The sequence below is a fragment of the Camelina sativa genome, chromosome 17 (assembly GCF_000633955.1).
Source record: "Camelina sativa cultivar DH55 chromosome 17, Cs, whole genome shotgun sequence".
Classification (NCBI taxonomy): Eukaryota; Viridiplantae; Streptophyta; class Magnoliopsida; order Brassicales; family Brassicaceae; genus Camelina; species Camelina sativa.
The window spans coordinates 27,982,872-27,997,342 of record NC_025701.1 but is presented as its reverse complement, the minus strand read 5'-3'; the positions used below and the strand labels follow the sequence as shown (position 1 = coordinate 27,997,342).

Below are 14,471 nucleotides of genomic sequence, written 5' to 3'. Positions count from 1 at the left end.
TATGCAATATGAATTCCGAATTACAATGCTGCTGTGATCTCTAGTTATAGAGGCACAGGAAAACAGAAAACAAAACCCTAGACTCTTCAAACTAATGCAGAAACCGACTTAAACGAAACATAGAAAAGCCCAAACAAAACGTAACTTGATGGCCAAGAAAGGCCCATCAAGGGTCGATGCGACGCTGCATCAATACTTCAATTATTTCATGTTTAGTTAATAAAATTTTAATTTTCTTTTCCTATTGTTAAGTATATTTACATTTAAATTAAAATGGAATATTAGTAAAAGTAGTAAACAATATTATTGCTTTTTTTAAAGTCATCTAATCTATTTATATTTTTAATTATATAAATAATAAATGTGTAAATATAATTTTCATTCTACTATGCAATCATATATATATATATATATATAACCAACTAAAAATAATATTTAAATATACTAAAGATAGTAAGTTATAATTATATAATGTTTTATTATATACAAATTTAATATTATCATTAATAATTAGTTGAGCCCATACAAATAATTTTTCTAGATTCGCCATTCAGTGTTTACCCTCGGTGGATATATGTATGTTTTTCTGATCGTTAATTCTACATTTTTTAGGACCTAAATGGCATTCACATTAAAAGTTGATCCTAAATATATTCCATTTTTTTTTTGTCAGCCATGTTTCATTCTTTGTGGCCAACCTTACTAAAATTAAATCATTCCTAGTAGAATTCAAAATGTTTGTTGTGAAGTTAATGTCGAATTAACGTTATATGAATGCAAAAGTAGACAATGATACAAATGCAAAAGTAGGCAATAATACTAATTTAACCTTTTTTTTTGTAGTGATTCTTTTTTGTTTGGCCAAAAAGTGTACATGGATACTAATTGAAGTAGATTCAGCTAAAAACCTTGTTGTACGTGATTTTGATAACAAATCTAACTCTCTAATTAATACTAATCAACAGTCCTAATACCTTTTTGTCATAAGAATTATCAACAGTCCTAATACATCTAATAAAATTGATTGACCAAACAAATTTTATTGATCAAATGTTAAAAATTGTAAGAAAATAAATTTACTTTCTCCTCTTTAATAAAGTACGAACATTAATTTAAAACCAAAACATAATTATATTAATGTACATGCATATATGTAAAAAAAAAAATTTCTTCTTATAAAAGTGGAATAGGTGATATTCAAACCTAGTTAAAAAATTAGTAACATATATATATATATATATATATTTTAAATATGTAAAAAATATTTAAATTTAAATGTTGTCAATAAAATTTAGTATTTTTTTCCTAGTTTCAATAATTAATTTTAAGAGGATCTAATTGGTTCTATGATTTTAAACAAAAACCAAATGTTATTCAATCATTAATTTTAAAAAACTTATCAAATTTCTGTTTATTGGTTTTATGATTTATAAATACTTGTTAAACCCATGTTCGCCTAATCATTTATGTTTGGATTTCAAAATTTATTTTATGATGTTTTAAATAGATTTGAAAGTGAAAAATAGAAAGATTCAAATCCCAAAAAAAAATTGTTATTTCAAAATTCATATATTTTGATTTTCATAATTTTATAATTTTGTATGATTTACAAATCATTCATATTCATCCGACATAACAAGTTGACTTGGAAGGTAAACCAAAACCGGAGATAAACCAAAAGTTAATTTCATTTGAATCAGTTCCGGTTAAACATTTATAAAGTTCGTAACAAATGTATTTGGTTTGATACTCGTCGTTTTGGGTTAGTGTTGGTAGGTAGAGATTTTTGCATTTGCATTTGCGCCTCCATTTTCATCAAACGAAGAAGACGACGACCACAAAGCCATATATATGATGATGGCTTAAACTCTCACCTACCCCCCCAAAATTTGCCACCAACTCCAATTTCTCTCCTCCTTTAAACCTTTCTCAATCCCTCCTCTTTCGAATCCTGATCATGGCGTCTTCTCTCACTTCCAAATCCATTCTCGGATCCACCAAACCCGGTTCTTCTTCTTCTCTTCCCTCGGAGCTCCGTCGTCTCTCTTCTCCCGCCGTTCAGATCTCAATCCGTACCCAACCCAGGAAGAACTTCCGTGAGTTCTCTCTCTCTCTCTCCGATTATTTTGGAAAGCCTTTGCCTATATCTTGCGTCAAGAAGAAAGATATGTAATTTGAATCTTTAGGGTAGTTCTGCTTGATTGAATTGATTCACTTTTCCATTAGAACACAAAGGGGAGATTGAAAAGATCAAAGCTTTAATAGTTTTCGAAGCATAAAGAAGAGAGATGTGTGATTTGAATCTTTAGGGTAGTTCTGGTTGATTGAATTGATTCACATTTCTATTGGAACAAAAAGGGGAGATGGAAAAGTTCAAAGCTTTTAATAGTTTTCGATATTGGGATTTTAAAATTGGCAGAGATACAAGCTACTGGAAGCTCATATGGGACTCATTTTAGAGTTTCCACGTTTGGAGAATCACATGGAGGAGGAGTTGGTTGTATCATTGATGGATGTCCTCCTCGAATTCCTCTCTCTGAATCTGATTTGCAATTTGATCTTGATAGGAGGTATTTTTCAGGAACAAAGCTCTTATAACGTATGTAACCTTAGAAAGATGATCTCTTGATGAGGTTCTTCTTACATGTTGGGTTGGTTTATTAGGAGACCTGGTCAGAGCAGGATCACCACTCCTAGAAAAGAAACCGATACTTGCAGGATATCTTCTGGAGTCTCCGAAGGTCTAATTTAGTTTTTCTTTTCATGTTTTCTCTTTTGACTTAGTGTCTCAACCTTGTTCTGACTGTTAACATATATAAAATGCAGGAATGACGACAGGAACACCCATTCATGTGTTTGTGCCAAACACAGATCAGAGAGGACTTGTAAGTTTTTTTTACTTAGATTGATATTGTTAGATAGATTGTGTTTAATTGGCATTAGAGAAAGCAAAATCGAAGAGAAAGCTTGGAAGTTTTATGGAGTCTCTCTAATCATTGAAAGACTCTGTGGATTTTCAGGATTACAGTGAAATGTCGGTTGCCTATAGACCATCGCATGCTGATGCAACTTATGACATGAAGTATGGTGTCAGATCTGTGCAGGTATGTTTTGTCTAACTTATTTATATGCTACTTCTTGGTAAGGTTTTATGTAGTTCAAAGGCATTGTTCGGCTTTACTGACCTTAAGCGTGATTCCTTTCAAGGGTGGAGGGAGATCTTCAGCTAGAGAGACCATTGGAAGAGTTGCTCCTGGAGCTTTGGCCAAGAAAATTTTGAAGCAATTTGCAGGAACTGAGGTGTGTTTACTTTCTGAATTTGCAAATGGTATCATTGAACTCTTCATATTTTATGACATTTTGTTTGTTCTTTCTCACCTCTGTTCTCTTTTTCTTAGTATTGCAACGAGAATTTCCCTTGTAAAAAACTAATTAACCCATTTTTCTACAGATGCACGCAACTCTTATATATTTGCTTCTGGACTTGCTTATGTTTGTCTTTGTTTTTTTTCGTGTCTCCAGATTCTTGCCTATGTCTCCCAAGTCCACCAAGTTGTACTTCCAGAAGATTTGGTAGACCACGAGAATTTGACACTGGAACAGGTGCGGATCCTTCTTGGAAGTTAAACCCATTTTACTTATTTGATTTGTGCTGTGAATTTTCTACAACTTTCATCCACCACTATAATCATTTTCGTAATTACTTTTTTGTTGCCACTTCTTATTAAGGTTCTTCTAGTAATATTCTTACCTAATTTTGTTCGTTTCTCAGATAGAAAATAACATTGTTAGATGTCCTAATCCTGAATATGCGGAAAAGATGATAGCTGCGATTGATGCTGTCAGGACAAAAGGGAACTCTGTTGGTGGTGTTGTGACCTGCATTGTTCGGAATGCTCCACGTGTATGAACTCACTCTACCATGAGCTTTATCTGTGTGTCTTCCTGTAGTCTGGTTGCATGGATTTCAGTGAATGATTCTTGAAACTACTATACGCAGGGGCTTGGTACACCGGTTTTCGATAAACTTGAAGCAGAGCTGGCGAAAGCTTGTATGTCGTTACCTGCAACAAAGGGATTTGAATTTGGAAGTGGCTTTGCAGGTATAGAAAATTATATTTTGCTCTTCTTTGACCAATCTAAAACAGCACCTCTGGAGCAGTATAAATCATACCCAATGTACCCACAGGTACCTATTTGACTGGTCTTGAACACAATGATGAGTTTTATACCGATGAGAATGGAAGAATACGTACAAGAACAAACCGATCCGGTGGAATTCAGGTTGGTTAAGTCTTGTATGTAATATGTCAATAAACTATTTTTTTCTCCTGAGAGATTCCTAATATTGGTCAAATTGCATAGGGAGGGATCTCAAATGGTGAAATAATAAACATGAGAGTAGCCTTCAAGCCAACATCAACAATAGGAGTAAGTTTATGATAAAACTCATGCAGTTTCCATGTGAACATAACAAATGTCAGCTCGAGATCATTAATGTTTTCTTTCCAACTCGCAGAAGAAGCAGAATACGGTAACAAGAGACAAGGTAGAAACCGAAATGATTGCGCGTGGCCGTCATGATCCTTGTGTTGTTCCACGAGGTGATTAAATACATTCATTCCCAAACCATTGAACTAGTTAACTTTATTACTCAGGATTTTGATATTGGTTTCGTTTTTTTTTTGTTGTTGCAGCTGTGCCAATGGTGGAAGCAATGGTGGCTTTAGTTCTTGTGGATCAGTTGATGGCGCAATACGCACAATGCCATTTGTTTCCTATAAACACAGAGTTGCAGGAACCTCTCCACACAGAGCAGCCGCAGAATGCTGCTGCTTTGTAAGCAAACCTCACGAGAAGGTAGAGTGCGTGTGAGAGAGAGGCTTCGCTTTTGTTGTGTGATTATTATGAATAAAAATGTTTGTTTAATTTTGTGCCCCGGTAAAAAAAGAACAATATTTTTTGTAAGATGATTTTACTTCTGTATCCTGTCGTTATTTCAGTTAAACGTGATTTTACCACGGAACGTCGAAACACATTTCTACTACAAAAATATACAAACAGTTTACGCATGACCTAGTTTCTCTTATAAACCAAATCGTGTCTCCGCTTACTGGTTCTCTCGTGGGGGTGAAGCATTGTTTTCACATGTTTTACTTGGTTTTCTTGTTATCCTCTTTGTTCTGTTCGAGAACCACTGGAGCAGCCGGAATGCTGAACCACCACTCTTTAAGCCGCCGCATTAGCCGCTCTGTGCTTGCTCTACGTGGTGGCGAATATCTCGTGAACAGCTCTAGGAACACCACCAGAACCAAGTAGTTACAAGGCATGAATATCATCATCAACGCAGCAATGACAACCGCAACTGCAAACTTTTCACTCGCCTGTGGGAAAAGAGAGAGTAATAAAGCTCGGAACTTGAGGAGAACAATGTTCCCGTCTTGGATTAACTCTTCGAGCTGCGAAATCGCGTTTTGGACCGCTAAAAGCTGTTCCATTGTGTTCATAGGAGGAGGTGTGATAACTTTCAGCTCGATCATTGCTTTCTCTCTATTGCTGAAACATCTCGTGAGAAGTATGAAACCCGCTAAAAAGAGAGACGCAATCGCGCAAACATAGCCAATCCATCCCCTAAACAAAACAAAACAGTTCAGATAATTGTAACTAACAAAAACAAACACAAAAAAAAGATTTCTAAATACGTTACCTGTAAATTATGAAAGTAGAGAAGAGACAGAAAACAAAAGACTTCAATGGATCATCCCAATATGCTAACGACAAAAGCCAGTTCCCCATTTCCATAACCGGAAGTAACAGTTCCTGCAAAAACCCCAGTCTCTAAGTCCTATTGCATGAAATGCTACTAGAATTGTTGTGTTTTTTTTTGTTTTGTCCTTTACCTTCATCACTGCTGCATTAGTGTCAATTCCATCAACTTTGACTCCATTAACAGTTTCTTGAGCAAGAACCACTTTCTCGTAGTTCTTTCTTGATTGCTTAACCGCTTTCTCCAATGGGTTCACATCTCCAACCATCACCTCACCTACCACAAGACTACTATTACTCTTTGGACTCGTTGCTCCGAACACCAAACCCAATTGCGAAACCATATCCGATGCCGACATTGACTGCAATGTCCCTGTTAAAAGAAGTTTTGTCTAAGATATAATTCTATAAGACCACAAAAAATACAGTTTGCATAATATATAACTGAAGTTACCTGTGTCTTTGGCTTTGTTTGTCCGCTCAAGAACTCTAGAACTAGACATCTCTGCAAGCGTCTCTAGAATACGATCACCACCAGGAAGCTGATCGCAGAGATTGAACGGGAGAAGATTTTCGTAACGTACAGGGGTAGTTAACCCGAGTTCTTGAATGGCTTGCACACGCAAGATACCGAGCACAGCTTTTGAGATAGCTTCATCTTTCGCTACACCGGTGTTGATCTTGAACTTCTTTATGTATCTATGAGCATATAACACTTCTAGGATTATAGAGAGCCAGTAATCTCGTCGCGTGTGGCCCTTGAGTTCTGGGAACTCCATTACTACTGGTTCTGGTCTACAGAAGAGGGTCATCAAAATATGTAAACTGAATCAGTGAAATAAAGAAGTGGATAGAAAACAAAAGGTTTTTAACTGACTTAAATAAATCATTTCTTACAGGGAAATAGACTTGTAAGAGACAGCCTTATCGAAAAGCCGAGTTCCCCAAGGACCAGTTAACTCTGGTTTAATGACTTGTTTCAGATCGTCAGATAGGCTATAACGCTTTGGTATGTCAAAAGACACAACCTTTATAGCCTCGAAATATAGCGAATGATCAGTCAGAATCAAGCGACCTGCATTTAACAATACTCAATTCAACTAACCGAATAGATTAGGAATTTACAAAATCTCCACACCTTTTCTGCACAGAGAGGAACATACCTGGCCATGCAGATATTCCAATATGTTCTAGAACTGGTTGGGTAGTAACTGTCCCGTCGACCTCGAGAATCTTTTCTCCTTTTGATCGAACACCAGAAAGCAAAGATGACTCGGACTGGCTCTTCATCTTCTTTATTGCTCTACAAAATGATCTCCGGTTACAGAGTTCACAAAGTTTTTTCTGAAGAATGTATGGAAGCTTTTATTTACCTTTCAAGTCCATACAAATACTTGTCATAAACATAGAACTGAAGCCGAACACTGTTTGAGGCAGAAGTCAGCATCCCGAACAGATTCTCACATATGATCACATCAGCTATTATAGGAACTGCTGGAGCAATCCGGGAGAAGGCTTCTAAACCAACAGTTGGATCTTCATCAACCTGCTTCCATGTTTGAAAATAAGTCTGGACTCAATGGATCACAAATGCAGAAATCAAAAGTGCTTACACTGAGTAATGCCTGGCTAGCAGCAGAAGGGACCTCCCAAGCAACCATCATATCAAAAGTTAAACGTCGAAAGTCTTTATCACTTAGATGACCAGTTACTCCCACAGAGAGTGCAAGTGCCCTGAAACAGCAATACTCTAGAAAGTTTCTTGGAAACATTGAAGGCTGCTTTACGGATTCAGACGCCTCTTGTTTGAAACTATCCTGTAGCTCACTTACTGAAACACCAAGTACCCTGCATCAAACGTTTCCTATTACTAGTCTATATAGAAACTACAAATCCATTCCACAAGAAAATGATTTCATTAACATACATCAAAAGCTAGCTTATCTTGATCAAGACTTGAACTTTTTCATATACTCGAACCCTCTTAAACCAATTCAATTCTATGAAAAGCAACTAAAGATGAGTGATGCTTACTTGGAACACCTTCGGATAACCACATTTGCTACTGGAGAAAGCTCAGGTATCCAACTGGCTCCAGCAGATGGAGAATTCTCAATCTCTTCGATATCTTCATCGAAAGAACTTTGCTTGCCAAGCAACCATTTAAGTGAACTATCTTTAACCAGACCTTCTAGCACATCCATAGTTCTACTACTCGACGACATACTTAGATATCTTCACCTGGTAAAAATCATTTCAGACAATTAGTACAAACAATGGAACAACAAAACTAATTTGACCCTCTTCGACTAAACTGCTTCTGATCATCCTTTATATGATAAAAATCTAAGCTTTATTAGAAGTTTCAACACAGAGGTTACTCATGACATAGAGAAGAAAGAGGTGAAACCATATGTGTATGTATGACTAATTTGTGAACATTTTCCCAAATTTACAGAGGAGGAGGAGTAGTAGATGTTTTTCTCAACTAACCCACAACTAACTTGACAACTTTAGTTTTTGTTCTCCTACGACACCAAAACGCTTAATTAATTGAGCTCTTCTTGTTTCCTTCCAGATGCTGACGTGATTTGGGGTTTATCGAAAAAGCGGCAGAAGAAGAGAAACCGATAAAGTGAGACCGTAAAAGGATAATCTCCGGTGTCGGCGTCTTGCCCAGGAAATGATAAGATACGACCATTAACCACGTCAGCAATACGTGGCTTTATTATACTTACGCCACGTAAGCTACATTAAACGGCTCAGATTTAACCAAACAGCTTTCATTTACTTATAATCGTAGTCCTACACGTGTTAAATTAATAATTTGTGGCCGTTAGATCAACCAGTGATTGTTTCACCAACACACATTTACCTATTTCAAATCGTTCGAGATGCCATTACCTTCTTAGCTTGTAGTCAAGTTGAAATGCCACCTTTGATGGCAATAGAGGTGAATATTTTGCTTATTCTTTGCAGATCATGTGAAAATTTTTTGTAACTTTGTGAAGTTTTTGTTCTTTTGCAGAGTTGCTGATGTTTTGTCTAATTATCTTGGTGGGCTAAATGAAATATCATTAAGGATGATTTCATCATTGTCTATCAAGTATCTTTGTTTAACAGTATTTCATCATTATTAAGGATATATGTATGTTAATTGTTACAGTTTGTAGCTTGTGTTGTATTGTGCTTTGACTGGTTTGTTTTCTTCGTTTGTACTCATCAAAGCACAAGCACAACGAGAGAGAGATAATAGATCGTTTCGAAAATAATCCTCGATCTAATGAAAGGAATTACCATCCTCCGCCATCACTTCCTCTGTAAATTTATCTCCTCTATAAACTTGATCGTTTGGTGGAATTCGTTGTAACCAATACTAGTTATAACCATCTTCTCCTTCCTGGTTAATTTGTAAATGAGCAAGTGGTGTGTCACAGTAGTTGTAGGAAAGGTCGTAACTCTCTTGGATCATGGGAAAGCTGAACTGAAGAATCAAAGTTTCCTTAGTAGGCCGGTTTAGCAAGTTTTTGCAGGATGTGGGCCTGTGGGGGACATCATAAGTTTTGTTTAGAGTGTGTGTCAAGTGTTATGACTTTTACTTATACACATGTCTTTTAAAAATTTAAACTTTTAGACCATCGTTAGGTGTTCTACCATTGGACTGCCAAAACTAATAAACATTCATAAGTTTCTAACTTTTGAGATGTGCATTTTTTCCAATTAGGAATATAAGTTGGATCCCATAAATTAAGAAGCCAATTAATTAAAATGAAATATCTAACAGTTCCACATAATATCCTAAAAACTCTCTTTAAATATTTCAAAATCTCAAATTTCCTAAATCTCATAAAATCCTACCAAATCACAGTTTCAATACACCCCGCTAGGTTACTTCTCTGCGGCTTCCAAACCAACCCGAAACCCCTAATTTTCTCTGAGAGATCTAAAATCATGAGCGACGACCAAGACCAATTTATTACTTTCTTTGATTTCAAAGTAGATGGTTCTGGAATTACGCAGTTGCATGTGAACCAAGTTACCCCTCGGAAGCTGTACTCTGTTACTAGTGTGTGGAGTCTGCTTCGTCCTATCAAAAACGATGAACCGCCGGTTAAAAACATTCCAGATGTGGTCAATACCTTCCCAGAATTTGCTGAAGTCTCCGATTGTGCCTATCACATGCTCGACGGACATATTTGGATTGGCCATGACATAATCCGATCCGACTATCCAAGATTGAAGAAAGCTTTTGCAGAAATCGATAAAGACCCTCCTGTGCCGAAAGATATAATTGATATACGTCACTTCTTGATGTCCGGGACGAAGGTATCTTCTTCTCCTTTTGTTAACTTGTTGATTTTTGTGATATCTTGATTTTGTAACATCTAACAAGTTACTTTTTAACCCTAATGCATGCATGCAGCTTGCCGGACTTGCGGATATCTTAGGGTTAGGTCATCCAGAACAGGAGAAATATCCTACCCTCGTGAATGTTAGGGCTATCAAGCTCTGTGAAGAGGCCATGTCAATATATGTAAGTTCTTATCTAAGCACATTACTTATATATAACTTCTTATATAAGCGTACGTATAGGAAAGAGTTCCAAAATTCTCTGTTTGTTTGTTTGCAGGAGCCTGATATGTTGAAGAACTATGTGGATGGTCACTTCCATCCCGTTGTTTCTCTTTTGAGAGATTTTGCTGATGGGTAAGAAATTCTTAGTTTATATTCTCGATTTGAAGCAGTTCGCTAGAACAAATCAGAAATTTGACTAGGCTTTTATTTTTAGCTAATGTCACAGTTTGATTCCACAACTCATAAGTTTAGTTGCAGTTGGTAGTATTACCATGTGATTGAAATTTGATGAAGATAAGATTTTACTTGTCGCTTATATTTTGTGCTGAATTACAAGTTCCTTCATGCAGGGAGGGAAAAGTGGCGGCTACCAATGCTGCAGATTGAGCTGTTTGTTTCCATTACAAGCTTTCATGCCATTGTGCAACAAGTTCTGAAGTTTTTCATCATTGCAAATGAGCAGCTGGAATGCGGTTGCTGCAACTAGGGAGTTACTACTTTCCCCGTATCCTCCTTCTATGATGAAACCAGTACTAGTTGTCTGTTTTTTTTTTATACCCTCTCTCTTTCATTTTCATATTACTTGGTTTCTCTTTACTTTTCTCCATCTTGTTCAGCTCAAAGTTTTCGATTTTATTTACACAAGAAGATTGGTTAGTTAAAATCACACTTTCCTCATGATCTTTAACTTGGTAATTTTGGTTTTCTATGTAGATGAATCTGATTGGTTGAAAAGGAGGAGGTGAATATAAGGGTTCACCCGTACCAAATGTTTAAGTCTGATTAAGCTCACCCACTTCCTTTCTCTCGGCATCTCTACTATTTCTCCATCCTTAATTTGATCCCTTTTCTGATAAAGATAGACTAAACCACACATCTCCAAATCATTAGGTGAAGTTTAAAATCACGTAACAGAAAACAAACATTGATAAATGCGTCAACTAAGCATGACAAATAAAATCCAGTTCAAACTTGTTACAGAAGACAATTAATTAAGCCGAGCTCCAACCACCAAAGCGACGTGAGCTCGTGTGTCTCAAGTAATGAACCTTTACCCATCAGGGTTGGTCAAAAAAGCTTCTTCAGCTAACCAAAAGGAAGGCGACGGCAAAAGGTTCAAAAGGATCCGAAAAGATGACCCATATTTTAGTTGGTTTAGGTGGATAAATGATGGTTGGGTTAGTACTGAAAATTACTAATTACGCGTAGTAAAGTATTTTGTGCTGTTTTATCGATTAAAAAAAAAAAAAAAAAGTTTATATATTTTCGTAGAAAGGGGGCTTTTCAGCAATTGATTCCCGCCGCTTCAAAACCAAACCCGAAAAGAAGAAACCCCTAATTTTCTCTGAGAGATCTAAAATCATGAGCGACGAACAACCACTGATTTTCTTTGATTTCAAACTAGATCGTTATGGGAATACGCGGTTGGACGTGAACATGGTTACCTCTCGGACGCTGGAGTCTGTTGCCCTTTCGCGCCTTGTGCTTTCTGCTAACCATTCATCGAGGGCAAAAGCAAAAGATTTTGCTTTAAATTCCACTTTTGTCTATCCCATGCTCAATGGATATATTTGGATTGGCCATGACATAATCCGATCTGACTATCCAAGATTGAAGAAAGCTTTTGCAGAAATCAATCAAGACCCTCCTGTGCCGAAAGATATAATTGATATAAGTCACTTTTTGATGTCCAAGACCAAGGTATTACTTCTTCTCCTTCTGTTAACTTTGTTGATTTTGTGATATCTTGATTATGTAACATATCTAACAAGGTTCTTTCATGCAGCTTGCCGGACTTGCGAAAATGATTGGATTAGGTAATCCAAGTCGGGAGTTGCACGCTTGCGACGTGAATATTAGAGTGCTATCAAGCGCCTTGAACGCGTCATGTCAATATATGTAAGTGAAGTTCTTATATAAGCGTATAATTCTTATATAAGCGTGCGTACGTGTAGAAGGAGATCCAAATATATATATATATCTCTGTTTGTTTGCAGGAGCAGGATAAGTTGAATAGCTGTGTGGATGGTCAATTCCATCCCGTTGTTTCTTTTTTGAAAAATGTACCACGTGTTGCGGAAGTAGACATTGCTGATGCTTTGTAAGAAATTCTTTTAGTTTATATTCTCTTTTTTTTTTTTCTTCTGTCTTCACTTTGACTCAAATATAAAATACTACTACACATCAATACAGAGAACATAAACGATGGATTTGTCTTGATTGTGTTTTTGTCTACTGTAATGTTACTGTTTCTCAGCGCTCTGATTAATGTTTTGGGAGGTTACATTTTTTCGGCTCAGCATAAGATTCGCAAGGAAAAGGGTGTGGAGCTTTCTGAATTGGATGAGCAAGTTGCTCAGGTTTTTGATCCTTATCCTAATTTCTATATTGGATTTAGGTTGCACTTAATTAGAGAATTGGTGAAAGTTGTAGAGTTTCTAATATCTCTGTTTATATTTTCTTAGGCTTTCTTTGATTTGGAGAATACCAACCAAGAACTGAAAAGTGAGTTGAAGGATTTGTACGTCAACTCGGCAGTGTGAGTGAACTATGATTGGATTGTTTTCTCTTGTTTTTGTCTACATTGTGTTGTTACCCTAGTAATAAGAAGACAACTGATGTTTGGGGCAACTTGAGTTGTCTTAAGTATGGACTATTGGTCTCTTTGGGTTATGTTGAGAAAAGAAGCTTTTCTATGTTTCAGTTACCGGTTTTAGAGTCAATGCACAACTGGTTAGCTTCTTGATGCTATCTTTGTCTCTCTTCCATATATGCTTAGGATGTGATCCTCATTGCTACAAGGAGGATTGCGAGGCCACCTAAGAAGGGCTCAGCTGCAAAGAGACCACGCAACCGTACTCTGACCTCAGTCCATGATGCCATTCTTGAGATGTTGTCTTACCTGCTGAGATTGTTGGGAAACGTACTATGCACAGACTCGACGGTACCAAAATCATGAAGGTGAGTAGAATCCAAAGGTCAGTATTATCCAAGAGGATGCTGCTGACGTTCTGTGAATTTAATATACGGAATTTGTGTGTGTTTAAAAAGGTTTTCTTGGAGCCTAAGGAAAGGAACAACACAGAGTACAAGCTTGAGGCTTTCTCTGCGGTTTACAAGAAGCTCACTGGTAAAGATGTGGTTTTCGAGTTTCCCATCACTGAGGCCTAAAGAGATGAAATCAAAACTTAGAGAAAGAATCTGTTGTGGTCCTCTTTTTGGTCTACTTTCAGACATTGGTTTTAATTCTTAAAATGTGTACGATCTTCGGATTAATTTTGAGTTTGATGGGAACGTCAAAATTATAGCTGTCCTTGTTGGTGTTTCTATGTTTATAACAGAGTTGTCTTCTTGGTGGGTTGAAACTGTAGAGCCTCTATCTGCATAGTGCTTTTGCACTCTAGCATCTTCGTGTAGACCTTTTATTTTAGTAGAATACACAATACAGTAGACTAGATGGAGTCTGTAGACCATCAATCGTTTGCCAGCGGTGATATCGATGTAGATGTGTTCTTCAGCGAATCGGTTATTTATCACCACGCTCCCTCTTGATATAGAACAGAGCTTTTTGGCAAGACATTCCTAAAATTTTATCCCAACTGTTTTAATATATACTAGAGTCTATATAGGATATGATAATTGTATCTATATGGTATACAAATGTGTATTTGATAGAGAAGATTCACATTATCACATTTGCAAATTTGAGAATATAGGATTGGCTGAGAATATAAGATTAAAAAACATCTACATGATTCCAATAAGTGTACGACCAACCTAATTATAAGAGTATAAACAAATGACAAACACCATGATATTTGAGTATTGTGGGAGCCAAATCTCACACCCAATGACCTTAGTGGTGGTCAGAAACGAATTTAAACTCAAAAACAAGTGTTTAGAGAAAAATGTGTATATTATTAATCTTTTGTCTTGAGAATCGGATGTCCCACTATGGTTTACAAACTTACAATGATAAATATTTATACTACAAGGTGTCATTGACTCTCGATCGATACAATTGTCCTATTGATGCTGATGTGAGAAAGTGGTTAGCGTATGCGGTTGATCGCAGGGTTCGGTGAACTATGGTTTCAGCTCATGTGGTCCGCAGAGCCTATTAGCTTGCC

General features: G+C 36.6%; 4 protein-coding genes and 1 pseudogene across 5 annotated transcripts; 4 read left to right on the top strand and 1 right to left on the bottom strand.

The window, feature by feature from the left end:
- On the top strand, positions 1,794-5,021 carry LOC104758183 (chorismate synthase, chloroplastic-like). The gene is made up of 13 exons (XM_010481007.2): positions 1,794-2,096; positions 2,420-2,570; positions 2,665-2,741; positions 2,827-2,885; positions 3,021-3,104; positions 3,208-3,300; positions 3,523-3,603; positions 3,773-3,904; positions 4,001-4,103; positions 4,190-4,284; positions 4,366-4,431; positions 4,520-4,604; positions 4,698-5,021. Exons 1-13 carry the CDS (start codon positions 1,958-1,960, stop codon positions 4,841-4,843), a joined length of 1,311 nt encoding a protein of 436 aa, XP_010479309.1. The 5' UTR covers positions 1,794-1,957; the 3' UTR covers positions 4,844-5,021.
- Positions 4,948-8,429, bottom strand: LOC104758184. Of its 2 annotated transcripts, none has more exons than XM_010481010.2 (10): positions 8,260-8,429; positions 7,801-8,007; positions 7,380-7,614; positions 7,140-7,312; positions 6,930-7,069; positions 6,664-6,841; positions 6,221-6,561; positions 5,901-6,139; positions 5,708-5,820; positions 4,948-5,631 (listed from the first exon to the last, which is right to left on the bottom strand). In XM_010481010.2, the coding sequence occupies exons 2-10, from the start codon at positions 7,989-7,991 to the stop codon at positions 5,154-5,156; spliced, it is 2,088 nt and encodes a 695-aa protein (XP_010479312.1). In that variant the 5' UTR covers positions 7,992-8,007; positions 8,260-8,429; the 3' UTR covers positions 4,948-5,153. The 2 variants fall into 2 exon arrangements, with proteins under 2 accessions (XP_010479312.1, XP_010479313.1); XM_010481011.2 differs by having other exon boundaries at positions 5,154-5,631; positions 8,177-8,263.
- LOC104759848 (protein NEN2-like) lies at positions 9,718-11,073 on the top strand. The gene is made up of 6 exons (XM_010482727.1): positions 9,718-10,092; positions 10,190-10,300; positions 10,397-10,473; positions 10,805-10,871; positions 10,959-10,994; positions 11,056-11,073. Exons 1-6 carry the CDS (start codon positions 9,718-9,720, stop codon positions 11,071-11,073), a joined length of 684 nt encoding a protein of 227 aa, XP_010481029.1.
- On the top strand, positions 11,704-12,244 carry LOC104759847 (protein NEN2-like). The gene is made up of 2 exons (XM_010482726.1): positions 11,704-12,042; positions 12,128-12,244. Exons 1-2 carry the CDS (start codon positions 11,704-11,706, stop codon positions 12,242-12,244), a joined length of 456 nt encoding a protein of 151 aa, XP_010481028.1.
- On the top strand, positions 12,990-13,512 carry LOC104759846 (annotated as a pseudogene).